This window comes from Pan paniscus, chromosome 7 (genome assembly GCF_029289425.2).
Source record: "Pan paniscus chromosome 7, NHGRI_mPanPan1-v2.0_pri, whole genome shotgun sequence".
NCBI lineage: Eukaryota > Metazoa > Chordata > Mammalia > Primates > Hominidae > Pan > Pan paniscus.
The window spans coordinates 68,862,192-68,888,151 of NC_073256.2; the positions used below are offsets into that span (position 1 = coordinate 68,862,192).

The window sequence follows — 25,960 nt, forward strand, 5'->3', positions numbered from 1 at the left end:
TTTTAGCAGGTACAGTTTTGATTTTATTGCAAGGCACACAATCGTATATACAATGCATAATTATCATCTTTTAAAGTATAAGATAAAAATAATATACATTATAGTAAAGAACATATGAGTATATTCTTGTTTCAGCAAAGAAAATTGCCTCAAGGAAGCTGGGTTATACCGTTTTTGGATGTGATTTTCGTATTTATACTGAATCATCCAAATAGCTCTTGGTTAGAAAATAAATCTCATTGATAGGACACACAACCTTTCACAGCTTTCACTTTACAATGTTCCAATTTAAAGTCAGCCAGTGTGCTCCCTGAATTTACGTGAGTCATCTTATTTCATCCCAGGACTAGATGAAACACCTATAAATTGTCTGACAATAGTTATACACATTTAAGAACTGTATTTCTTAGTAATATATCACAGAATAGAACCATTTTCTTAAGATTTTATGTGACTCTTTATTGATTTTTTTTCTCCAAGCTGTTTTTCCAAATGATGTATTATTTTTGGTATTAAGCCTAGAGTTTTGACTTAAACTCGAGGGATGCTCTTAGATTGGTAACTACTCTGAGACACTAAGAGTGTTTCCACTCTCCTCCCAGTTAGAGTGGGGGGTTTCCTCCTCAGTGCTGCCCCTGCATGGCTGGTTCATTTCTCTGTGCCTTCTCTGACCCCTCGTTAGGACCTGTCTTCCAGACCTTCTTACCAGGGTGGAAAGAATAGGGTTCATGTAGAGACTGGATCTGAAGGTTAAACACATGCAGTTCTGGTCTCAAAGAGACACAACAGACAGTGTCCTCCTTGTTGAGGTCAGAGAATAGGAACATCAAGAAATGAGAGATATCAGAGAGCCAGAGGGGTTTGGACAAATGCACTGCCTGGAACAATGAATAAATGGCAATGTGGTCCCTGCTTCACAGCAGGACATCAGGACATACAGAAAGCGTGTACACACTTTGACAAAGAAATACATTTGTGCAAGTGGTATTTTCCCTGCCACGTTGTTTACTTTATCATTCCTTTAAAGCAGTACCCTAAAATGATATTCCCTTCTTCACTCCTTTTTCAATGTTGGGGAGTCAATATTAACAAGAATCAAGAAGCTTGGACACCCCTTGTGGGCACATACAGCTACTATTCTCTCCTTGGGCTGCAGACTTACATATGAGGAGATGCAGGAAAATCAGGCAAACCAATAATGGCAATTAACGCTGTAAGAGCACGTGAAGTGCTAACTTAAAGGAAACAGGCCAGGCGTGGCCATTCACACCTGTAATCCCAGCACTTTGGGAGGCCGAGGCGGGTGAATATTCTGAGGTCAGGAGTTTGAGACCAGCCTGCATAACATGGTGAAACCCCGTCTCTACTAAAAATACAAAAATTAGCCGGGCTTGGCAGTGCACGCCTGTAATCCCAGCTACTTAGGAGGCAGAGGCAGGAGAATCGCTTGAACCCAGGAGGTGGAGGTTGCAGTGAGCCAAGACTGTGCTACTGCACTCCAGCCTGGGCAACAGAGCGAGACTCCGTCTCAAAAAAAAAAAAAAAAAAAAAGACGACAGAAAAAATTAAAGGGAACACACTACTGTGATTTCATCTCATAATCCTATCTCTGTTATACTTTGCACTGGAAAGGAATCTGACGAGAAAGTCTCTTGGGTTTTCCTGTTCCATAAAGAAGTTTTTATATTTCCTATTTCACCAGGGCTTGTTTCTTAGAACTATCCTCTATATAGATATCCTTTCTGTACCATAGCCAAGATTTTTAACTATGGGATTAGTGTAAACCAGTATTTAAGCCATTCCTATTTACATTCAGTTATAAAAATACAAGGGCATATAGGAATCTCAATAAAACAAGAAATACTCAAAAGAGCACTTCATTTTCATTAGGAGAAATCACTTCCATTCTGCCATATGTCATCTGTGTTAGGTGCCATGATAATCTGGAGTAGAGGCAAACATGGTCAGAGTAACATTCTGAAGCCGTGTGTAAAACCTTCAATGCAAGGTTTTGTTTCCAAAAGGTGAGAGTACATACACCACTGAGAACTTGCATGGTGAACAGAACTTAACAGTTGTAATGATGTCTGTAGTTACATAGGGCTATATATTCAATTTTTCTATTAAATTCCAGAGGATGCAGCCCTAATAATATATAGGCTTGGAGTGTTATTTCTAAATTATCCCTTTTTTCTTCTCAGGCAAATTACAGAAAAAGCCATTACCTCTGAAATGGTAAGTTTCAGGGGGAAAAAGAGGGAATTTATATGTCATCTGGAAGTTTTAGCAAAATTACCCTAAATGTGCTGCTCCTGGCATTATCCTCAGCAGGTATGCCCTTCACAGAATGCCATGCAGGATGTGTCCTGGCACCAGGAGGGACATCATGTCCTCATTCAGCACACATTTAGGAACAATTCTACTTCCTGCTGAGAGCCACAAAATAGTACCTTGAGATCTACAGAAGCAAAACACCTTCCTCTCCGTGAATAGAGAGATCTGCGAATCGCTATATGTTCATAAAGAGATGTGGCAAATAAACTAGATCCTGCGAAGGCTACAACCTGGGAGCTAGTTAAAGCCTTTGTGATTCATTAACACATGAGTTGTGAGCACTGTTACAGGACTAAATGGTATTCAGGGAGTCTGAAAGAGATCATGCCATGACTAATTCCCAGCAAAATGTCTCAGCATCAACTTAGCAACTCAGGGGATATCATTAGTGTGCCCTCAGGAAATTGCCTGGCTGGGAGGCAAGCCTATTCCTTATTCACACAGGTACTATTATTTACAGAAGATACTATATATATATTTTCAGTGGTATTCACACCACTTTATGTTTCTTGACAATGGGACATGCTTTATTATAAGACTGTCTACCTGAATAGCATGCTAAGAAAAAAAACTGTAGTTTTTGAGAAATTAAACCATGTTAAAAAACAATCTTTTGAATGTTTAAATAATTTCATAAATAGCAAGATAATGTTCTGATATAAGTGAACATCAGATTCCTCAGATGTGGGTCCAAGCCATATGTAAGCTGTAATTCTTACCACACAGCCACATGAAATGCATGTCCACACAGCATACAGTGAGCTGGGCATGAACCCTGGAAATAGTTCCCATTCCGTTGGAGGTTGTTGCTGTCATTGTGAAACATCTGGATTGGATGCCCATTGAGCTCTGAAAGCCATGTTTTTTCTTTTCCTTTTTTCTTAAACCGAGCTTTTGAAACTACATTTCATAGGAAGGCCACAGCAGATGGGTGCTGAACCTTACCTAGCAAACCAGAAGGAAAAGACCTGTTCCCTTGTTCATCAGAGGAACTGAGGCTCTGCCTCGCTTCTGTGCCCTAGAGAAAAGGTGCATGTGTTGCGTGGACCTTTTGTCCTTGATGTTTCCACTGATCACGAACGTGGTCTGCATCTGATGACTTCAGACCATGAGATCTCTAAAAGTTTATTTTAAATTCTATCTTTTCATGTCAGACTGCAGTAGTGATCTGAGTTAAACCTAGATCATTGAACTCCTCTCTTCCTGAAGAACTGTACGAAGACATCTCCACGACTAGTCATACTGGTTTATTCATCCCATCGACGTCCCTCAGGTAAGCAGGATCCTGAACTGTATTTCGGACTCTGCTAGTGCTCTGCCGCTCCATCCTCATCTTCAGTGGAAAGCAGAAGTCCCGGAAACACCGCTTGAAGTTTTCATCAAGAAAGGCGTAGAGAATGGGATTCAGGCTACTGTTGGTATAGCCTAAGGCGATGCAGAAGTAATAGCTGGAGAGAGCAGCTGTGCTGTGGGAGGTGCTCCCCAGAGCCTCCACCAGGATGAATATGTGAATGGGAGTCCAGCAGACGACGAAGACCGCCACCACCACCAGGACCAGTCTGGTGATCCTACGCAGGTTGCGATCTTTCTCTCGGGAGCCAGAAAGGAGCCGGACGCTCTTGAGACGCAGGATCATCAGGGTGTAGCAGACGATGATGATAAGGACAGGGATCACGAAGGCAAAGATGAAGACGCAGATCTTCATGAAGAGGTCCCACCAGGAGTAGTCATCATCTGGGAACTGCAAGGAGCACTCAATGACATCGACGTCTGGCGGAGGGCAATAAAAACCACAACACAGAAACCTGTTATTGTTATTACCGTGGCTGCAAAGTGTTTTAAATATGAATTTTAATACCTTTTATTGCAATGGTCCAATTATGGTAAGATGACATTACCTGAAGTAGATCACCAAATTACTAATGAATACTGTATTTTGTTAACCATCCTAATCTTTGTGCATGGAACAATGATGATAGTCACTGTTTACTGGTAACATACACAATACTGTAGAATTAAGATTAGCTGACAATCTTGCTCATCTAGTTGCAGAAGTTGGTTTGACACTGATGGCTTGCAGAAGAGGTAAAGAGTTAATGTATACCATGAGTACTTATTTCTATTTCCATTCATTAACACTTCTCCCAGACCTAAGGCTCTGGCAGTAAAAAAGCTAATGTCTATTTGTAATAAATGACTAAATATTTCAAATCTAGCCACTGAATTTAACAAAAGCCAACTTGTTTGAAAAACATTAACTGGTTTACAGGAAATCATTATGTGGGTCAACAAAAATTGATATGGAATTTGTTTAAATATGACTCAAGTATTGTCATTTAATGGAACCAATGACACTCATTGTGATTAAGGGCATTACTGAAACACAAGTAAAACCTTTGGAGGAGGTGGGGGAGAATCATCATCATCATCAAGGGAATTCTGAGTAAATCAGGCACATTTATTTTCATTTTTACCAACATTATTATGTAGCTCAGATAAAACAAATATTTGTATGTGATTACTTAGAAAATTGCTATATTTGCTCTGCTTCTCTTTGCTGGGTAGTATTCTCTTTGGAGTAGCCTTAATATTAGGAAGACCAGGGACTCAGGATGGACACCTTCTAAACTATTTTTGTGGGTGTCCCATGGGCTCACCTTTCCCCAAACACCAGCTAGCCCACATTTCCAACCCCTGCCCCTGAGAAGTCAGCGAGCACACAGCAGAGCTCTCTTTGCCCTGGTCCTTCCTCACAGACAAGGTAGTCATGAGCAACACCATGAGCATGATTACAGTAATGAAAATATTTTCTTCTGACTTTGGAAAAATCTGCCTCAAAAATAGCACATGAATATTTTTTAAATAGCAAAACAGCTCTATTAATGTTTTCTAAAACATTTTAATGCAATCTTAATAGAATATCCAATCTTACTAGAATTTTAATTACATATACTTTAAAATAAAAAGGATATAATCATTTTTGACAATTAATAAAGACTATCTTAGAGACCTTCATGTATCAGTGAAATACCAGATCAAACCTTGGAGTAGTAAATGAACACTTCCAGAGAAATTTGTCATTTTTGATTTTTTAAAAAAGTCATTGTCCAAAGTAATATTACTATGAAGACTATTAACTTTTGCTTTAGTGTTTATGGTAAATGATTTTTAAATCATTACTATTATAATAGAATATAAGATATCCATTAAGCAACTTTTGATGGGTGACACATGAAAAAAAAATCTGAGTTCAATATAAATATTCTGTTCTGGGTTTTGACTTGTTTGTTGAATCTGGTAGAAGAGTTTCCTTGGAGGTAGGGACCATGGTTTGTTTTGTTTTTTTCTGCTTAGCTTTTATTTTCAGCATTAGTTGTTTCCTGTGGCTGACCTCAGCTTATATGTCACTTCAGAGACGTTTAGATGGAGGTCTGTCTCTTAAATGGTCCTCTCCTCGGTAACTTACACTTTGTCTACATGTTATATTCACCCAATTTCCCAGACAGAAGCCTGTCTGATCTGTAATTGTGTGTTACCTTCCTAACATTTTTCTCTCCATCCAGAATGTGAACTGCCTTAGTGGAGAAACCCAGCCTGCCTTAATCAACACTGAATCCCTGGCAACTAGGGTAGTACCTGGAACATGTGGTGCATAAACAGAACAAATTGTTAAATAAATGAACAAACAAATACATACCACATGAATAACAAACCCTCGAAAGTGTGTCCTAATTACAGTAGTTATTATGGAAAAGTCACCGGCTAAGCTAAGCTAAGCAGAAGCCGCACAGGGCTGCTGTTTAATTCGGATAGACCTTTAACTCCGAGGCTCAGCTTCCTCCCAAACAAACTGCCCTGCATGTAGTGGGAGATGGTAAGTATTAAACTGGGTAAAATAATTAACAACAGCTACTTTACAAGACTTTGGGAAACAAACGTCCCACTACAGAGTTGGAAATATCCTCCAGAAATGTCAATGAAGCTGAATTTGTAGCGTAAAGAGAGTGCTGAGGCAATCATCAAGAATCCCAGTGCACTTCACATTATGCTAAGGGGATCAAGCCAGGCACAGAAAGACAAATATCACATGTCCTCAAGCACCATATTTGGGAGGTTAAAAAAAAAACCTGAACTTACAGAGATAGAGAGTAGAACCTCTAGTGGTGACCAGAGGCTGGGAAGGGTTGTGGGGAGGGGGATATACAGGGGTTGGTTAATGCATACGAAATACACTTAGAAGAAAAAGGATCATGTTCAGTAGCACAAGAAGGTGACTACAGTTAACAATAATTTATTATATATTTCAAAATAACTAAAAGAGTGAAATTGGAATGTTCCTAACACAAACAAATGATAAATACTTGAGGTGATGAATATCCCAATTACCCTAATTTGATCATCACACATTGTATGCTTGTATCAAAATAGCACTGGTACCCCCTAAATATGTACACCTATTATGAATTCATAAAAACTAAGCATTTTTGAAAAAGAAATTCCTGTCCAAGCATGCCATTTTTATTAAATGTTCTGTTTCAGGAAGAAGGGGGCATTTTCAGGTTGAAGTATCCATACAACTGCCTCAGTTTAACAGGCAGATTTTGGTTTCTTTATATATTAATATCAGAGGGCTGTGGCTTCTGCTGGCTCCTGTTCCAGCATCTCATGGTTGTCATAATTATAGAGTTAGTTCTAATAGCTAAACTAAAGCTTTTCTTGTGTGTATTCATTTTGTTAAGAATAATTGTTTCTGCTTATAGCGATTATAATAATTCTTAGCTACTATAAAAAAGTAAGAGCAGACTATGAATCCTCACATAATACACACACATATACTACAGTATGGAAAATATTAGAGTCAATATTTTACATTCACAAAGTGAAAGTTTTGCCTCAGAAAAGTTTCTTGCACTTTATTTCTATTTGCTGTAGGCATGAAGAAACAAAATCCTATGTGTGATTAATCATATTTTGAAATGCAAATATGATAAAGTTGGGCATTTCTTAAAATTTACCTAGTAGTATAGCTTGACACCTGCTATGGCTATGCTAGAAATTCATTTTGTAGTTTCAGAGGGAAAAGATCAGCTTCATTAAAAAACAATGAATAAAGTCATTATACATTTGTTCAAATCCACAGGACACATAACCCGGAGAGTGAGCCCTCCTGTAAACTCCAGGCTCTGAGTGATAACGACGTGTCAGTGTGGGTTCAGCAGCTGTAATAAATGGACCACTCTGTAGGGGAGGATGTGCCTGTGTGGGGTAAATGGAGGTAAATGAGGTAAATGGAAGCGCCTCTCTGTGCTTTCTGGTCAGTTTTGCTGTGAACCTAAAACTGTAAACTGAAACCTAACTAGATTAAGTCTAAAAACAAACAAACCATGTATCATGCAAGACAAGCTATGATTTTAGTGCCTTGCCCTTTCACTATGACCTGGAAAATCCTCACTATATACACTCAGTTATCTGCTCTCACAGGTATTATGAACCCCCTAGTAAACTGGAGCATTTATATACCTGCTGGAGCATTAAACAGCATGAGTAGGCCCAGAGTGACTATTCTGCTCACTTCCCCATCATTAATTTCTAAGAGGAACAAAGATGCTTTCTATAGCTTTATATTTTGCTAGTAAAGCAAAACTCCTAGAACAGTACCTCTCACCTTGGCTGCAGGTCAGAGTCACCTGGAGAGAGCTCAAAAATCTTGACACCCAGGCTGTACCCCAGGTCAATTACACCAGACCCTTAAGGGGTGGGATGCAGGCAGCAGTGTTTTCTAAAGTACCCAGGTGATTCCAGTGTGCAGCCCAGAGTGAGAACTACTGTCCTAGAAATACAGGAAAAACATCAACAGGGGGCCGGGCGCAGTGGCTCACGCCTGTAATCCCAGCACTTTGGGAGGCCGAGGCGGGCAGATCACGAGGTCAAGAGATTGAGACCACCCTGGCCAACACGGTGAAACCCTGTCTCTACTAAAAATACAAAAATTAGCTGGGCATGGTGGTGTGTGCCTGTAGTCCCAGCTACTCGAGAGGCTGAGGTTGAACCCGGGAGGCAGAGGTTGCAGTGAGCCGATATCGCGCCACTGCACTCTAGCCTGGCAACAGAGCAAGACTCTCTCTCTCAAAAAAAAAAAAAAAATCATTTGGCTGGTTTGCATGGGGTAAAACCTGATATGTCCAAAATCAAGTGGTTCTGCTCATCTGTAACTACCATCCGTTAACTTGATTTTGAATGGCCTACAGCCAAAGCTGTTAAAATAGTGATTTGGAGGTTATCCTTTAGGAATAAAAGAGGAAAGAACCAGCATATGTCACCAATAATTTATATCCCTTGTTAAAGAGAAAAAAAGGAATGAGAAGGTGTGTCCTGGACATGCCAGGTTGTACTTTAAAATTCCACATGCCTGTGGTTTCTTACCTCATCCTCACCCCTCCACTTTCTAGTAAACATTGCCAGAATGGGAGACAGGTCGGGCATCTCTCTTCTGGCAATGTCATTATTGCATTCTGTGTTTAGAGGTGGAAAGGGACACAAAATTGTTCTACTTCTCATCTTCCATGGATTTAGGCACTACATTTCCGTCGTCTTTTGGCATCGATTTCCACTAAATATGTGGCCTACTCACGCTCAAATTAAAAGTCTATGTAATTTGAAGCTACATTTTTATGAACAGAATGAAATGACTGCTCTTACCTTCCCTGACTTTGGTGCCTCCAAGGACTATTGCAGAGATGCCAACAGATGACGACAGCAGCCAGATGCAGATATTGATGATCTTTGCCTTCAAGGGTGTGCGGAAGTCCAAAGCCTTCACGGGGTGGCACACGGCAATGTAGCGGTCCACGCTCATCATGGTCAAGGTGAAGATGCTGGTGAACATGTTGTAGTAATCAATGGAAATTACTATCTTGCACAGCACATCCCCAAAAGGCCAGGAATTCATCAAGTAGACCGTACTCTGAAAGGGCATGGTTGTAGTAACTAAAGCATCTGCCAAAGCCAGGTTAAATATGTAAATGTTGGTTGCTGTCTTCATCTTTGTGTATCTAAAAGAAAAGAAACAATAGCATTTCCCTCCATTTTCAAGGCAAACCCATAAGGTGAATGTGTTTGTGATAGCCTTTGGATTACTGATTTTGCTTCTTCATTCAATTATTCTTATATTCATTGAGGGTCTAACATGTAAAAGGACTGTTCTAGACATTGATAGGAAAAATGGACAAAGATCTCCAACTTTGTTGTTTATTCTAGTGCTTTGTTTAAAAAATTTAAATATAGGAGATACAGAAAATAGCAGAGATAGATGAATAGACATATAGATCTAGCATTGCATATAATACAGATCTTTATTTTGTGGCTGACAATTCATCTTAATCCTGCCCAGAGTCGCTTGGCTTTAAGCATTTTTCAAACACTATATTCATTTTCTTTGACTTGTTTAAAACATTTTTTTCCTCAGGGTTATTTTGAGAAATCAATCATTATAATTATGATGTATTTTGAAAATACAAAATGGTTTTCAATTTTGATATATGCTCAGTTGCAATGGCTGAAACACAATTAGGTTTGCTGATTTTTGTTCTCCAGTGCACCATTAATTTGTCATTTTAAATATATTATATAAATAAAGCAGATTGAATTCTGCTCTTACACATCATAGCACTAAGCATAGTATGGTACAGCAGAAAAGAAATAATTCTGTCTTTCTTTACTCCTTGAGATATTTTCTAAGCACGTAATATGTCTCATCTTCCAATTGAGAGAAGAGTAATTTTCAAGGTAGGTAAGAAAGATTGCTTCTATGCCTAAGTTATTCTTTACATTATAACATGATGTTTAGGACAACTTAATTTTCAACTAAGACTGAGTTAAGAGGGTTGTTTTGCTTAGAGAATGCTTCCTCAAATATCCATAGAGTATTAAATAAATGTTCCAAACCATACCATCAGATTTTCAAAGGCCAAGAGCTGAAATATGTTGGGAAAATCCATACGTTGATTACTTTCTACAGCCTCAGATTTGAAGACCTTGTCACAATTCAAGCGTGCCCCATTTGATACATGAATTTCCACATGAGAAACAACTCTGAACATTTCATGATAGAACAGAACAGCCCTTGCTCCTCTTGGAGGCAGTGTGGTCTCATGTGAACTCAGACAATCCTGAGTCTGAACTCAGAGAATGACTTATCTGATTTTCAGTTCCTGCTAAATAAGAATCATAAAACCTAACTCACAGTACATGAGACAAGGGCAGTAGATGGCCTGATGCACAGGTTCACACTCCAGCCTCAGTGTCCACTGCCTTCCCTCCCCACCTCCCATCTCTACTCATTAGGAAGTGGCTGTGTTTGGGGTCAGCTGGGAAGGCATTGTGAAGACAGGTACTAGAGTTGGTATCTGTTAGTTTCCATTTGGATGTTCTGCTTACTAAAGAGTGATTTAATCTGGAAAGTGACGAGTTTATTTAAAAATGTGTTTTGCCTTTATACTTTTTATTCAGACATTATTAAATGACCTATAAGTTTTAGATAGTGACTAAACATGGATGGCCAAGTTCTCATAGCACAGGCTTTAGAAAAGCAGAGATAGCCAAGCAAGGACAGTTACTGAGAAGGAGCCACATGTTTCTAATGAGAAAGACTGAAATGCTATCTGTTCAGATATTTTCTTAAAAATATGGTTTTATGTTTGAAAAAAATGCATCTTACAAACCTAACTTCTACTCTTTCAACTCCTCCCACCCCAAAACCCCAGATACTAGCAAGGATTCCAGCAGGAATCTGACTCCTGCTCTTGTATTTTATGACTCTGATATTCCCCTCTTTCTTTATGAAGTCAGAGTGGCATTCTTTTTGCTATAAACTTAGGCAGACCTGGGTTCTAGTCCTTATTTTTCAAACTAACGAGTATATTTTAGAGGGTCCTTAACCACCCTGAGCTTCAGTTTCCCCAACTATAAAATGGAAACTATAATATTTATCTCATAGAGTTCCAGGGGTAATTAATGAATGCACCTGACCCAGACAGCATGTCTAATCTATGTCATGTTCCCCAACTCCCACCTCCCTTCTTATGTGAGTGGAAGCCACCAGTTACCACAGGAAGCAGAAAAGAATGTAGTTTCTAGGTAACATCCATGGTCATATTTACCCAGTTCAGCTTAAATATAAAAGGTGAGAATAAAAAGGAGCCCCAGGACCTGACACAAAGAACATGAATGAAATGATCCATAAATTACTGTAAAATGTAATGTGCATCTTTAAGTAGTCATACAATGTGGAGTGATAGCTTGATTTTAGTTTTTCAAAATATTTATAGCCAATAGATGTATGAAACTGTGTAAGACTTGAACATGTAAAGAATTCAAACTCCATCTGCAGATCTCAGAGAGATGAGTACAGGCAATAATCACACTGACCACATTTCCGAAGTGCCTGCGTCAGGACCTCTGCCATGCATTCCCCAAGCTTTGTCTCATTTCATCCTCACAGTCACTTCATGTGGTAGGTACTGGTATCCTTATTCTATAGATGAAGTGACTAAGAATTACAGGATTTTCTTTAAAATTCTCAAAGTGATATAACTATAGGCATAGCAGAAATTTAAACCCAGGGGTTTGATCCCAATTCGTCTATTCTTACATCTCCCCAGCACTTTGTAATTTGCAAAGTCCAGTATTTTGACTTCCACGTATCTTACTTGATTCTCAAAACTACTGCCCTTCTAGTTTACCTGAAAGACTTATGTCTTTTCCCTCATATAGCTGAAGAAATTTAGGCTCAGGTAAGTTAAGTGATTTGTTTGGTGTCAGCAGAGGCAGGACCTCAGTGGGAGGATCTGGATGGGGTGGCAAGGCAGGGCCCCCTTCCAGGTTTCTGGAAGACACATGCTTATAAACCTACAACACTAGAAGGGGAGAACTCATGAGTATAATTAAAAGTAATGAATAAACTCTGAATTCAATGAATATTTATAGATAGTTCTTCTGTGTACTACACTGGACTACTCTGTGAACGTGAATATAAAGCAAGGCTGTGACGCTCAGAGGCAGGCTGGTTGAGCCCCAGGGTATTGTTTGTATCTAACCGCAACAGAATTAGCCAGTCTTTTCATTCACTGTATGTCCACCACTGAAAAAACAAGCAAGCTTTCTCATTATGCTATGATATGAAATTATTTTCCATTTCACCCACACTGCTTTACAAAAATTCACAAGCATTTTAATTTAGAAAAGCAAAATGGCACCATCTGGGTGGGAAGTTCTGGCTTGTGTGGAGGAGCTGGAAGTGGGCTGGCAGCTCGTGGCTGCACTTTTGAGCATACACACCGCAGGAGCATATGGTATGAAAAGAGCAAAGTCCGTGGGCTGTCCTCGCTAAACTGACAACATAACAGACCTGAAAAAACAGTACGGTGCATGGAATGGGAAGCAAGGGGCAGGCCGGGAAAGAGGGCTTACCTGGGGAACTTGAGTTGTGAGCACCGGGAAGGCTATGGTGGCCAGGCAAAGGGCGGAGGGTGTTCCAGAGACTTAGAAATGCTCCCCAGTGACACTTTAACTCAAGACCATCCTAGCGTACTTCTCTTTACAGAGAAACGAGGGGTGGCTTCAAAATTGGCAGACACTGGTGCTTGCGTGATGGTGAGGGGAACAAAGTTATCTGCTGAGATGTCAGGAACCAGTGTCACCAGGCAGGGTTTCTGGGAGGACGTGACACTCACCATGCTAGAAAGGTGGCACTTGAGAAGGGGGAGCTGACCCTGCAACACAGCACTCTCAGGACTTCCTGTCCTTTCCATGCACGGCTGTACTCAGACAATATGCAGGAGGTAGAGGAGGTAATTATTGGATTATTAGCATGCTTTGCTGTTGAGGTGCATTGCCTAGGTTTGTTTTCTGTTTTTTAAATTTCAATGATGCTTCTTTAATCAGGAACTCCTTTTCACCTTCATGACAATAGTATAATAAACCTTTAATCTTGATGACTGATTACCATATACCTTTCAAATCAACACACTTTCAGTTGCACTGATTTCAGTTATTCTGGGTCTTCTCTTGCACTTGTCCCCTATGGTGACGCATGCACCCTCTCTTCCCTCTCCAGTTATGTGCATGGCCCCTCCTCTGTCTTTACTCTTTCATTTCCCTACCCCATAAGTAGCAATATACTAGACTTTGAGGATGACTGAAAAACTCAATATACAGACCCTGGCTCTGAGGATCTTTTAAACTGAGAGCAGATTATAATGTGAACTATAGGAATACATGGAAGGGAAAGATTGCTGTGTAGTGAGGAAATCAGGACATATTTTGAAGAGAAAATTTAGCAGGATCTTGAGCTTTGAGAAAGATCTGGACAGAGAGAGAAGCTTTCTGGCTAGTGTCTTATTCAGAGTCAATGAGGAAATGGATTTCCTGGTTCAGGGTTCCTGCTGAGGAGTCACAGGTGGCTGCCTGGGATGGGAACAGTAGTGTCAGGCCACAGAGGGCCCTGAACACCAGAAGGAAAAAAATCACTTTAACATTTATTGATGACATTATGTGACAGACACCGTCTGGGGAATTTCATGTTATCTGATAAAGTTGTCATGATGATTAAATGAGACATGCATAAAATTACTTAGCACCAGACTGGTACTTGATAATTGCTTAGGGAATGCCAGCCTTCATTGTCACATGACTGCTCCTGCTGTTGTTACTGTTATTATTCATTACCTACCACAGCCCTAATAAGCCATATCACAATCCCATAAGATACCACTGCCCCTACTTTCTTCTGAAGAGAAAAAGTTTGAGAAAACGTCTTAGAAATACTCTCAGTGTTTTTCAGTTCTTGGAATCTACATCTAATAAGTAAAGGAACTCAGGCTTGTCTTATTCCAAACTTTCTTTAAAAATCAGGTATTTTATCAGAGAAATAAATACTGCCACTTCCTGCAGTTCAATGTTGAAAAGTATTCGGATGAGGACGGTCAAGTATGCATCATGAGGGTAGAAAACATTTAGCATGAGAAACAGGGCAAGGTCCGGGCAGAAATACTGTAATAATACATTAAATACTACCCCTCAATGGACAAAACAATGTCATGTACATTGTGGAATTTTTCCATAGGCCCATTTTTGGGGGTGGGGAAACTGAGTTAAAAGGGAGTAGGTGACTTGCCTGAAACCACAAACTAGTGAGACAATGGGAATTCAAACTTCAGCTCCAATATAATAAAAAAGAAAAAGGAAACAAAACAAAACAAAAGCCCTGGTGATTTTCTAAACAGATTCCTTTAATACAGCAAAAACCTAAAGGTCCATAGAATGCACCTGAACAAATGCTGCTTGGTGAAAACACAAGTGTGATCAAATGCCACGGACCCACAGGAAGCTGGTGGCTCTCTTACAACACTAGAGCTGCCCTTGAAGTCCAAAGAGGCCCAAGACACCAAACTCAGTAAGAGGAAAGCTCTGCAGCAGCAGGGAAAATGCAGTCCTTTTTCACAAATGATGGAAGATGAGCATGGTCGGAGATGAGTTTGGGAGCTCTTTTCTCTGTATTGCCAACAAGCATTTTCCTGGGCGTGTCTTCCAGATGCATGGCATTCTAGATTTTATGTGCAAAATGATCAGAAATGGTGGGGGAAATGGAGAGGGCTGGTCAAAGGATACAAAGCTTCAGTATAAGATGAATAAATTCAGGGGATCCAATTTACAGCAGGGGGCTAGCATCAACAATACTGTATTGCTTATCTTGAAATTTGCTGATTGAGTAGATCTTAGCTGTACTCACCCCCCAATACACACCATACATGCACAAAATGGTAACTGTGTGTGGTAATGGCTGTGTAATCTGTGGTAATCACAAATTAATGTATATCAAATTACCATGTTGTGCATGTTTAATATATGTAATTTTTATTTGTCAATTATGCCTCACCAAAGCGTGTGGGTGGGGGGAATAATGAACTCTGATGTAAAGTATGGCCTCTGGGTTATGATGTGTAAATGCAGGCTCATCAGTCCCACAAATGTCCCACTCTGGGGGAATGTGAGAATGGAGACTATGCATGTGTGGGGGCATGGGGTATATGGGAACTGTAACTTCCCTTCCATTTTTCTGTGAAGCTAAAACTGCTTTTTTAAAAGTCTGTTTAAAAAATAAAATTTAAATGAAGAATGATGACCGTGCTGACGTGACTTTTCAGTGGAACTTACTTAAAACCATAATGAGTGTTTCACTAAATTTTTCAGTTAGTTTCAGTTCACCTCAATGAAATTAACTGCTATATGCTCTTCTGGGTTATTTACTATTGAAATTGTAGGGTTTTTTTTTTTTCTAAAGGGACAGTAGTTTATTAATTCTAGAAAAGAAAGGAGGGAGGCAGAGGCAGGAGGATGGCTTGACCGCCCCACTGCACCCCAGCCTGGGCCACAGAGAGAGACTCCATGTTTGTTTGTCTGCTTAAAAAGAAAGGTAAAAGGAAAGGAAAGAAAAAAGAAAAGGAAAGGGAAAGAGAAAGAAAGAAAAAAGAAAAGGAAAGGGAAAGAGAAAGAAAGGAAAAATGGAAGGAAAGGAAAATGGAAAGGAAAGATAAGGAAATTAAATTCACTGCTTCTCAAAGGATCTGATATCCTTTGATATCCCTCAGTCTGTAGTATTCTGAAGGAGTCATACTCACATAGGAGCCAGGCCCTTGCAGCTCTCCAGAATCACTCTCCTGCGTGCAAAGCGCAAAGGCATCAAGAGAACAGCAGGCACCCACGTGCGATCAGGACTCCAGACGCACAGCCCCGCGCAGGTGCAGGCTATCCATGCAGAGTGGCAGCAAGCAAGGAAGGAAGGGTAAGGGGGAGCGATAATTCCACGGGAACAGCCAGTGCCCCTGGGAGCTGCTAAGCTCCTCCTCTCAGTTGTCCCGGCTGTGGAATCATGCGCCTCTGGACCCCTAGAAGGAACGTTCTAGTGCATTCAGGGTTATGTGCAGGGTGAGCGCTTCTCACGCCCAACAGCACCTATAAGAAAATGGCACCTCGCTAATGACTGGCGTGCACTTTCCTAGGGCACAACTACCCGGATGCCTAGCGGTATATGGATACTTAAAATTAGTTTTCCTATTTTTATACAGAAAGCTGACCTAAGTCAAAGCAAGCCACAGAGCGTGGGCACATGGAGAGGAGGATGATGACCCTCTTGCGCTGCCCTCTCCCCATGGAGCCAGTCCTCCACTGGACAGGAAGCAACCCAGCCAGGCAGAGGGCGCTGAGAAGATTCAGGGCTAAGCAAACTGGGCTGTGATACTGGATTGATCATTTAACAATTGCCTGCCCTTGGGCAGTTCATTAAACCTCTGTAGTTGATTTCCTCATCTGAAAACGAGCTCTAACAATCTTCATTTCATAGGTGTGTTGTGAATTTGAGTGAGCTCAACAGGAGCTCTGAAAATCAGTCCTGTCATAGCTGATCTCTGACTGCATGTAACTAACTCCAGCCATTCTTTTTTTATTTATTTTTTTAGACGGTGTCTGGCTCTGTCGCCCAGGCTGGAGTGCAGTGGCGCGATCTCGGCTCACTGCAAACTCCGCCTCCCAGGTTCACGCCATTCTCCTGCCTCAGCCTCCCGAGTAGCTGGGACTACAGGCGCCCGCCACTACGCCCGGCTAATTTTTTGTATTTTTAGTAGAGACGGGGTTTCACTGTGTTAGCCAGGATGGTCTCCATCTCCTGACCTCGTGATCCACCTGCCTCGGCCTCCCAAAGTGCTGGGATTACAGGCCTGAGCCACCGCGCCCGGCCACTCCAGCCATTCTTAATCCAAGGCTTCCCTGCCCGGCTTCACACCAGTCCCTTTGGGATCTCTCAATTCATCACATGGTTTTGTCGTCCTCCATTGAAATTCCAACCTGCTTGGCCAAAGGAGAAGGCAAGTGTTAAGCCATTTATAGTATTATCCCCACTCCTAAAATCTATTCTTCATATATAAGCCTTCCTTATCCAAGACATAAACCAGCACCCCCTCCAAAGAAAGGGAAAAAAAGGGACTGCTGCTGATCTTTCTGTTAAGGAATAAATCAATGTTATTCTGAAACTATCTCTTGTTAATATGATTCTAAGTATGTATTACTTGCACCACTGAAACCACATAAGCTAAACCTTCAAAAGGCAACTGTCCTGCAGCCATACAATTTGAGGTTTTTAGCTGAGCACAGAGACTCCTGGGGCCATGACAATTAAGTGCATCCAAGTTAATCAGGAATGAAGGGAGGTGCCAACTGCACAGCCACATGAAAATATTGCTGCTGATGAGATGCAGCTGAATGAGTCATGGAGAGGAGATATTCTGTACCAGTGAGAAGCAAATTCCTTCTGAAACTAACTCTGAGACAGGCATCAGAAAACACGTAAAGTCAACACAATCAAGAAATGATTTTGAAGGCTACAGTTTTTCCTGGAGTCTATTAAAGTTTAGGACCTCTATACCTGATCACCCAATTGGTTTCTCGCATTCTCACTTGCTCTCTTTCTCTCTCTCTCTGCAGTTGTATAGTCTCTGATCCCTGAGAAACAGTTCCACGAGACTTTGGCCTCCATCTGTGATCACACATCCCTCAGGGGAGAAAATAATTTGGCTAATCCACATGAGCAGTTGCAATTCTCTCTTTCAAAAGGTTGTCAAATGTATACAAATTACTTTGAGAAATGAAAGATAGTCTCTTGAAAATAATCTCTGAAGTTATTTTTGCTACATTTGTATTAAAGAAAATGTTTAAAGACAGGATCAAGAAATTAAAGACAGTTTCAAGAAAAATTAGAACATACTATATTAACCAAAGCCTAAAATAAGACTGGTGTCCTGTAGGGAGCAGCCATTGGTGAATTATACAGGTACCATATTGTACCTTTGCTTTTTTTTAATGCCTCGTATGTGTGATTTGGTGATATTATCTAAGGTAGGCTATGTTGACACTTAGGAGAATGTGGAACATGTATGTACACACAACTACAGTGATTACAACACATACTTCAATGATGGAGAAGAAGAAACTTGGGAGAGAAGAGGCAGGCATTGTGCCAGACCCTCTGTCACCCCATTCCGTCCCACACTTCTCTAGTTCCAAGACAGCCACATAGTTCTGGTGAGGCTGAGACAAGTACAACCATGAGGCCCAGACTGGCCCAGGGGTGACTTGAATGAGTCAGTAAATGGCACATAACCTAAGATGATCCCAGCAGAGGAAGCCTGGAACTTCTGTTCAGTGGACTGGGGAAGAAACACTGTATCCTGCTATTTATAAGCAAGAAGAGGAGTATTTTTAGAAGGACCAAGCTCTACGCCTAGCAAGCTTGGGTGAGTTGGCTCCCTTTGGTGCAGAAATTTGAGTTCAGGAAATGTAACCATTTCCATAGTACTTTTTCAGTTTTGTTTTCTTCTACACCCCTTACAAAGTTCCCCCTTTGGGGAGGTTTCAATACTGCTGAGGCTGAACTGTAGGGAAGCAAAGGTCTCCCAGAGGAAGGTTCGTGAGAGATTGAACCCTACAGGTCTGTATTGTGATAGCAACAAATTAATTACAACTAATGAGAAAAGGAATAGGCTAAACTAAGACCAAGGATCAAAGAATTTTCTGATTCCTCCTATTTTTTCTTAACAAAATTTCCTTGTTTATCCTTATAATTAATTTACAGAAATAAATGAAAAGAGAACATATACATAATTGTTGTGAAAACTGAAGCTTGACAGAGTGTCCTCTTAAGGAGAACAGAAAGAGGATGGGCAGTGTTCTGAGCTGAACCGTGTCCTCTCAAAATTCCTATGTTGGAGTCCTAAACCCCAGTACTTCAGAATGTGACTGTACAGTCCTGCCTTGGTATCCCTGGGGGAGTGGTTCCAGGATGCCCCCGTCAGATCCAAAATCCATGGATGCTCCAGTCCCTGATATAAAATGAGATAGTGTTTGCATATAACTTACGCAGATCCTCCCTTATACTCTAAGTCATCTCAAGATTACTTATAATACCTACTACAATGTAAAGGTTATGTAAATAGTTGTTATACTCTATTGTTTATGGAATAATGACAAGAAAGAAAGTCTGTACATCTTCAGTGCAGGTGCAATTTAAAAAAACAACATTTTTCAGCCATGGTTGGTTGAATCCATGGATGCAGAATTCACAGATATGGAATGAGGGCTGACTGCATTTGGAGACAGGAGCTTTAAAGAGATAATTAAGGTAAATGAGGCCATATGGGTGGGCCCCAATCTGATATGACTGGTGTCCTCATAAGAAGAAGAGATTAAGACACAGATGTGTAGGGGAAAGGCTATGTGAAGTTACAGGGAGAAGGCAGCATCTACAGGCCGAGGAGAGAGGCCTCGGGCCTCAGGGGAAGCCCTGCAGACACCTTGATCTCAGGCTTCTGGCCTCCAGAACTGTGAGACAATCAACAACAGGGGTTGTTTAACCCACCCAGTCTGTGGTGCTTTGTTATGGCAGCCTCAGCAAACTAAGGGAGGCTCTAGAAACCTGAGGTGTCAGGGAGATCATCACACTGAGCCATTTAGAAGGAAGGAGGCCAGCTGAGTCTGCAGAAAGGAATGGATAACTGGGAGAGAGAGAGATAATTAGATTTAGGATTTGTCAGAATGTACCTGACAGTTATGGCCACACGAATGGATGAAACCATTGAAAGGGAGTGTGATGAGTCACCTTGGCCAGGCTACAGTCCCCAGGTTTTCAAACACTCATCTCGGTACTGCTGCAAAGGTGTTTTGTAGGAGTGATTTGAGTCCATAATCAGTTGACTTTAAGCAAGGGAGACCATCCTATGTAATCTGAAAATGGGGCCTGATCCAATCAGTGGGAACCTTAAAAGCAGAGCCAAAGATCCCTGAGGAAGAAGAAATTCTGCCTGGAGAGCAGCAGCTTGTCTCTCCTGATGTCCTATCTTAGCCAGTCCCACAGTCACCTATGCCATTTTTTTGTGAGAAATTTCTTAACATGGACATCCCCTACTGGTCCTGCTTCTTTGGCTGATCCTTGACTAATACAGAGAATATGCAAAGTGAGGACAGAAGAGAGCTGAGAAGGCTCTGGAGAATATGAGCATTTAGGAAACCTCAGAGGAAGGGCAATCTGTGCAGGGGAGCAAGGAGAATGCCAGAGGATGTGGGGGAAGCCAAGGAGAGGGTGCTATTCGAGAAAGTGAGGACCTAAGGTCACCCAAGCATGCCAGACCCTCCACACAAGCCAAGTGAAAGTGGCCTAAAACGAGCATCTGAAACACACACCAGGGCTTTGGTGAAGGAGCATCAGGGGGAGCTCAAATGCTCAGGGCAGAGGACTGCGTGGAAGAAAAGGAAACAAAGAGTAGGGATTACTCCTCCAAGAAGCTTGCCTACCCATGACAGGCAGGAGGATGAAGGACATTAGCTAAGGAAATGAGGAAAATGGAGGGTTGGTGGATAGTGGGTTGTTGATTGTTTGTAAGATGACAGATGCTTGGGTATGTTCATGTGCTGAAGAGCAGGTGAAGAGGGAGAGATTGCAGACACAGTAGAAAGGAGATAGCTTATATGGTAAAGACCCCAGGAGGCAATGAGCTTCAAAACCAAGGAGAAGGAATTAGCCTTGGATAGAAGGAAGGAGAATCTTCCTGTGAGAGAAAACAGAATGCAGGGAGGATGGCTGCCAAAGTGTGTATGTAGAGAAGCAGTGTTCCTGAGGGCTGCACTCCAGTGTCTTGGTGAAGTACTGGGTAAAAACACTCATGAAGAGAATATGATAAAGACAGTAAAGAATATGACCATGAAGAGAATATGATCAGGTGGAGGGTTTGGGAATAAGGGTAGATTTGAATTCGTTTTTTAAAATGGGAAATGAAACAAGGAATTGGCTCTTTCTGGAAAACAGAAGAGGGACACAGAAAAACTTCTAGGGAGAATTAGGGTCAGATATACTTGAAGGTGGTGACTGTCTTGACAAAAATAAAATTGATTTTATCCAACAGCATCCAACTAGCTGGGTAAAGGAATAAGGAAGGTAGGTTACTGGCTTGATCAAGGGTTAAGGCTTTGGTGGAAGACACTGGCAGAAGTACAAGAAGGCAGGACACTTGGGTGTGTTGTCAAGACAGAGCTTTAAGTGATAGCTCATGCAGTCTAGGATGGGGAAGAGAAAGAGACAATCTGGGAGAAAATGTAGAACGTCCTGGAAAGAAAGAATCCAAATGTTTGCAGGAGTGGTATGGTGGGAAATGAGGAGCAGAATGGATAAGAGCATAGGATCAATGGTCAGGCCACTGGCATCATTCTGGCCCCGTGAGTTACCCAGGTGTAACCTTAGTTTATTTCATCTTTCTGCGCTTTAGTTTCCTCATCTGTTAAGTGGGTATGGTAATGATATACCTATAGTTGTGAAGATTAAATAATTCACATGAAGAAGGTAGCTTTACCTGCTTGACACATAATAAGTGTTCATTAAATGTTAGTTATCTTCTTTAAGGGAGGAGAAAGTCGAACGTGTATGAAGTTGTGGTAAGAGTGGCAGAATGGATGTTTGTGATGTCAGAGGTAGGGCTGCCTCTGGCAGGGCAAAGGGGCGTGAGTGTCATGGCATTCATTAATTAATGAAAAATGAAGACTGCATGGGGGAGTCCTGCACAGGAGGAAGTCAGGAGACCACAGGATTAGAATCCTGATGGTCAGCCAAGTGTAGTGGCTCACACCTGTAATCCCAGCACTTTGGGAGGCCAAGGCCGGCAGATCACTTGAGATCAGGAGTTTGAGACCAGCCTGCACAACATGGTGCAACTCCATCTCTACCAAAAATACAAAAATTAGCATGGTGGTGCATCCCCATAATCCTTGCTACTTGGGAGGCTGAGGTGAGAGAATCGCTTGAGCCTGGGAGGCAGAGGTTGCAATGAGCTGAGATCATGCCGCTGCACTCCAGCCTGGGCAATAGAGCCAGATTCTGTCTCAAAAAAAAAAAAAAAAAAAAAAAAAGAATCCTGAGGGTCACACCCATATTCACACCCAACAACCACAAACCCCAAAGCCTGATGAGTGAGGGGGCTGGAGCACTGACATTTTAAGGTCTCCACAGTGAAAGTTAATGTGCCCTAATTATCAAGGGATTATGTCAGTTGGTACACACTAAATGATGAGAACTCTTGAAACTTTAAATCAGAAGATACGAGGCAGCATTCCAGGGGCCCAAGGTGGGAAAAGCTATTTGTAAGGCAGGCCTAAAAGTAGCCATATCTTTCTCCACAGCTCTTTCTCCCCAGGTCTGAGCTGAACAGTCTAGATCTGCACCTGCCCACACTCTGAGCATCTAAGTTCCATTTCTACTATGATTTTCTGTAAGATTGAACTATGCTAGGAGCCTTTCCCATGTAAAACATTTAAAATAGTATCCTCCATCTTTCAAGCACAGCTATTCAGTCTCTTCAGTAACAAGGGCTATGGGGCCTCCACACCCTGGTTCTGCACTCAGGCCTGATGATCACAACTCAACCCGCTTCATGCCACCCTCTCTCTGATCTTCAATCTCTTCATTTCCTAAGATAAATAAACCCAAGTACATAAATTCTTCTTCAAAGGCTTTATTTTTCAATCCTTGAACCATCTATCATTATGAAATAATACTAAATACTCCTTTTCCTTCTTAGCTATAGACTTGAGTGAACTAGGTTCACTAGACATTAACCTTTTACTTGTAAAGACCTTAAAATGTATGTGCTCTAGCCATAAGTGAACTAGATAGATTTCAGTAGGTTGGCACTCCAGGATGGCAGTAGAACTCTTCACTTTTCATTCATCATTAAACGTAACCTTTAAGTATTGGGGGGTGGGAGAATGGAGAATGATGTATGTGAACTAACCAACTTCTTTTATATTTTTAGCTGAACTTATCCCCTTATAACACACTTTAGTGTTGGATATATTTGGGAAATCTGTCCATTAAAAATCCTAGCTAATCTACAGGATTTTTTTTTCCTTCTTACATGTCAAATGTTCCCCATGGAGTTATATTTGCACATAACATCTAAATGTTATTTTAGGATGCTTCATTCTTTTTAATCCTAGTCTGCAAAAGGTTATAGAGCAACTACAAAGCTCTTTTCAAACTGGAGACTTCAGGGGCTCATTCAAATAACAACAATATGTATCTGTTTTACTTGAGCACCTAAATATGATATGGGTAGAAACAGAGCTATTTTTTTTTCTTAGAGCTTTCTTTTGCTTAACAATGTTTCTATTACCCCACCACCAAATAAATAGCTTCTGTACCAAAGATCTCCTAAAATTTTTAATTAAAATTTAGAATACAGTTGTCTTTTCTTTTGTCTAATTGTCTCTTTAGTGGCGGCCAGCCCTGAGATTACTAATGACTTGGACAAACAATTTAATTTTAAAATATTCCTTCCTTCTATAACCTTTACTCATCATGGATAGAATTCCTGCGAAATGCAATAGGCAATTATGAAAACCAAGGGCACCAAGCTATAAACACTAGTTGTTGATGAAATGAGCTTTATAGTATGTGTTTGGAGACTTAAATGATGGTTTTTAATGTCAGAGCATACATAGGAATAAAAGACCTGACATTCTCAAGCAAAAAAATAAAAATAAAAATAAAGCAGTATTTTATTATGATAATTTTCCAAGAGAAAGATTTATGCTACCATTCATGATATGGTTGTTAAAGTTCGTAATAAATAAATGGCCTGTTTCAAAACTAAAATCAAGCTTAAAAAAAAATCAGCTATTCATCGTTTCAGAGTCCCTAGCCAGGGTGACTTGCATCCCGCCCTTATTTCATAGAGACTTCTCAAAGGAACACAAGCTTCCTACTCCCTCTCACAGGTGTGTTGACAAAGCTCTAGTGCTCCCAGAAAAGGAAACAAATCTATCTTAAGAAAAGTGCAGAACAAAGTTAGGTTTTTCTTTTCTTGTTTTTCTTTCTTAAAGTCAGAATCACTTTGCTTACCAAAAAATTAGCATATATGTGGATATTGGGATACTTATTATTGGAAGTTGACCTAAAGAAATTTCCACACACACACACACACACACACACAAATAAAACCTTCAATTTCTCATGATGGAAAAAAACAGCGAAGTAGTTTTTGAAAATCTCCACAGGCCATGTTTTAGAGGATAAATATTATTTACTGATATTCCTAACAAATGGGATGCCATTTGATACTAAAAAGGCTCATATATGCATATCAACAACGCTAGAGCATATATCGGTTTTGTTTCATAAGCCAAAACACCAGTCTGAGGAGTCCCAGGAAATTCGGAATTATCTTCAGTGCATTGGGTGGGCTTGAAATTTATCTTAAGAAATATTTGCAAAGGGCATAACAAAGTGCTCCAAACTGGCGCAGGCAAATGGATTAGTTCCTTTACCAGGAGCCCCTGACCCTGTTGTCAGCACCCTGGCACCTTGCCCTGCGCATAGAGTTTTCAGCAGAAACACTGGGCCCTAGGGTGGGGTCGGGGGGTTACTCTGAAATCTTCCAGACGCTCCTGGCCGCTCGGATTCGCCTGTGTGAACCTCTCAGCACTCCACCAAAAACTCCCAGAAAATCCTTCACCTCTTCTAGGAAGCCACCCTGTAGCATTTCCAGGATCCTTCACGGAACAGAGTCCCCACCACCTGGCTGGCTGCCCCCACTGCTAATCCAGTGGCGGGGCCTGACCCTCACTCCCTGCCCCGCCCAGCCCCCAGCGCTGCGCTGTCCCCGCGCTCACCGGATGATCACGAACATGACCAGCGAGTTGCCCACCAAGCCCACGACGAACACTACGGAGTAGACCGCCGTGATGATGACCGGGATGGCCGGGGAGATGTGCGCGGGCTCCTGCTGCGCGTCCTCCGAGCCGGCGCTGCCGTTGCTGTCGGGCTCGGCCCAGCCGGGAAACCAGGCGCTGCTGTTGGGGGGCAGGCAGGCGCTCGGGGCGCAGGTAGGGCCCGGCTCCCCGCGGAATATCTGGATCGGGGAGTCCATGGTGGGGCGATTGCAGCAGGAAGGCGAGGACAGGAGGCACCTGCGGGGCTGCAGGAGCGAGAGAACCGGCTGGACGCGGAGAGGCAAACTTTGCCCGCGCCCTGGCCAGCGGCGCTGGGGACCCGGAGCCTGCGGGCTCCCACCCGGGCCGCAAGTCGCCGGGGGCAGGACAGGGAGAACGGACTTCTCGCTGCCTTTCCGGCCAGCAGGCGCGCCGCTGGGTGCCAGAGAGGGGCGAAGAGCGCTCGCTCCTTCTCCCCCAGCCCCTGAGGTGCCTCCCTCACCAATTCTAGGCACCGGCCCCTGGCGGAACTGTCCCCAGACTGCCTGAGTCCCCAGGGTCAAGCCCCCTTCCCACCTCCCAGCACGGAGCTCTACCTAGAACTGCACCTCGAAAGCCCAAAGCTTACCTATGGTTCCCAGAGACAGGCGAAGGCGAGGTTTTTTAGCGGGCGCCCTGGTAGGTGCTGAACCGCGCGAGTCCCGCTCAGCTCTTGGCGTCACCTGCTCTCGGACCCCGGCCCCGCTCTCCGCCCGAGGGCTGCTGTTCCGCCGAGCGCAGCCCCCGCCTCTCAGCGCGCGTCTCCCACTACTGGCGGCGGCTCTGC

At 42.0% G+C, this 25,960-nt stretch overlaps 1 protein-coding gene across 1 annotated transcript; it reads right to left on the bottom strand.

Moving 5' to 3' along the window:
* On the bottom strand, positions 1–25,899 carry OPRK1 (opioid receptor kappa 1). Its single transcript, XM_003823252.5, has 4 exons — positions 25,763–25,899; positions 25,096–25,400; positions 9,034–9,386; positions 1–4,104 (listed from the first exon to the last, which is right to left on the bottom strand). The coding sequence occupies exons 2-4, from the start codon at positions 25,350–25,352 to the stop codon at positions 3,572–3,574; spliced, it is 1,143 nt and encodes a 380-aa protein (XP_003823300.1). The 5' UTR covers positions 25,353–25,400; positions 25,763–25,899; the 3' UTR covers positions 1–3,571.
* Positions 25,900–25,960: the final 61 nt, after the last annotated feature.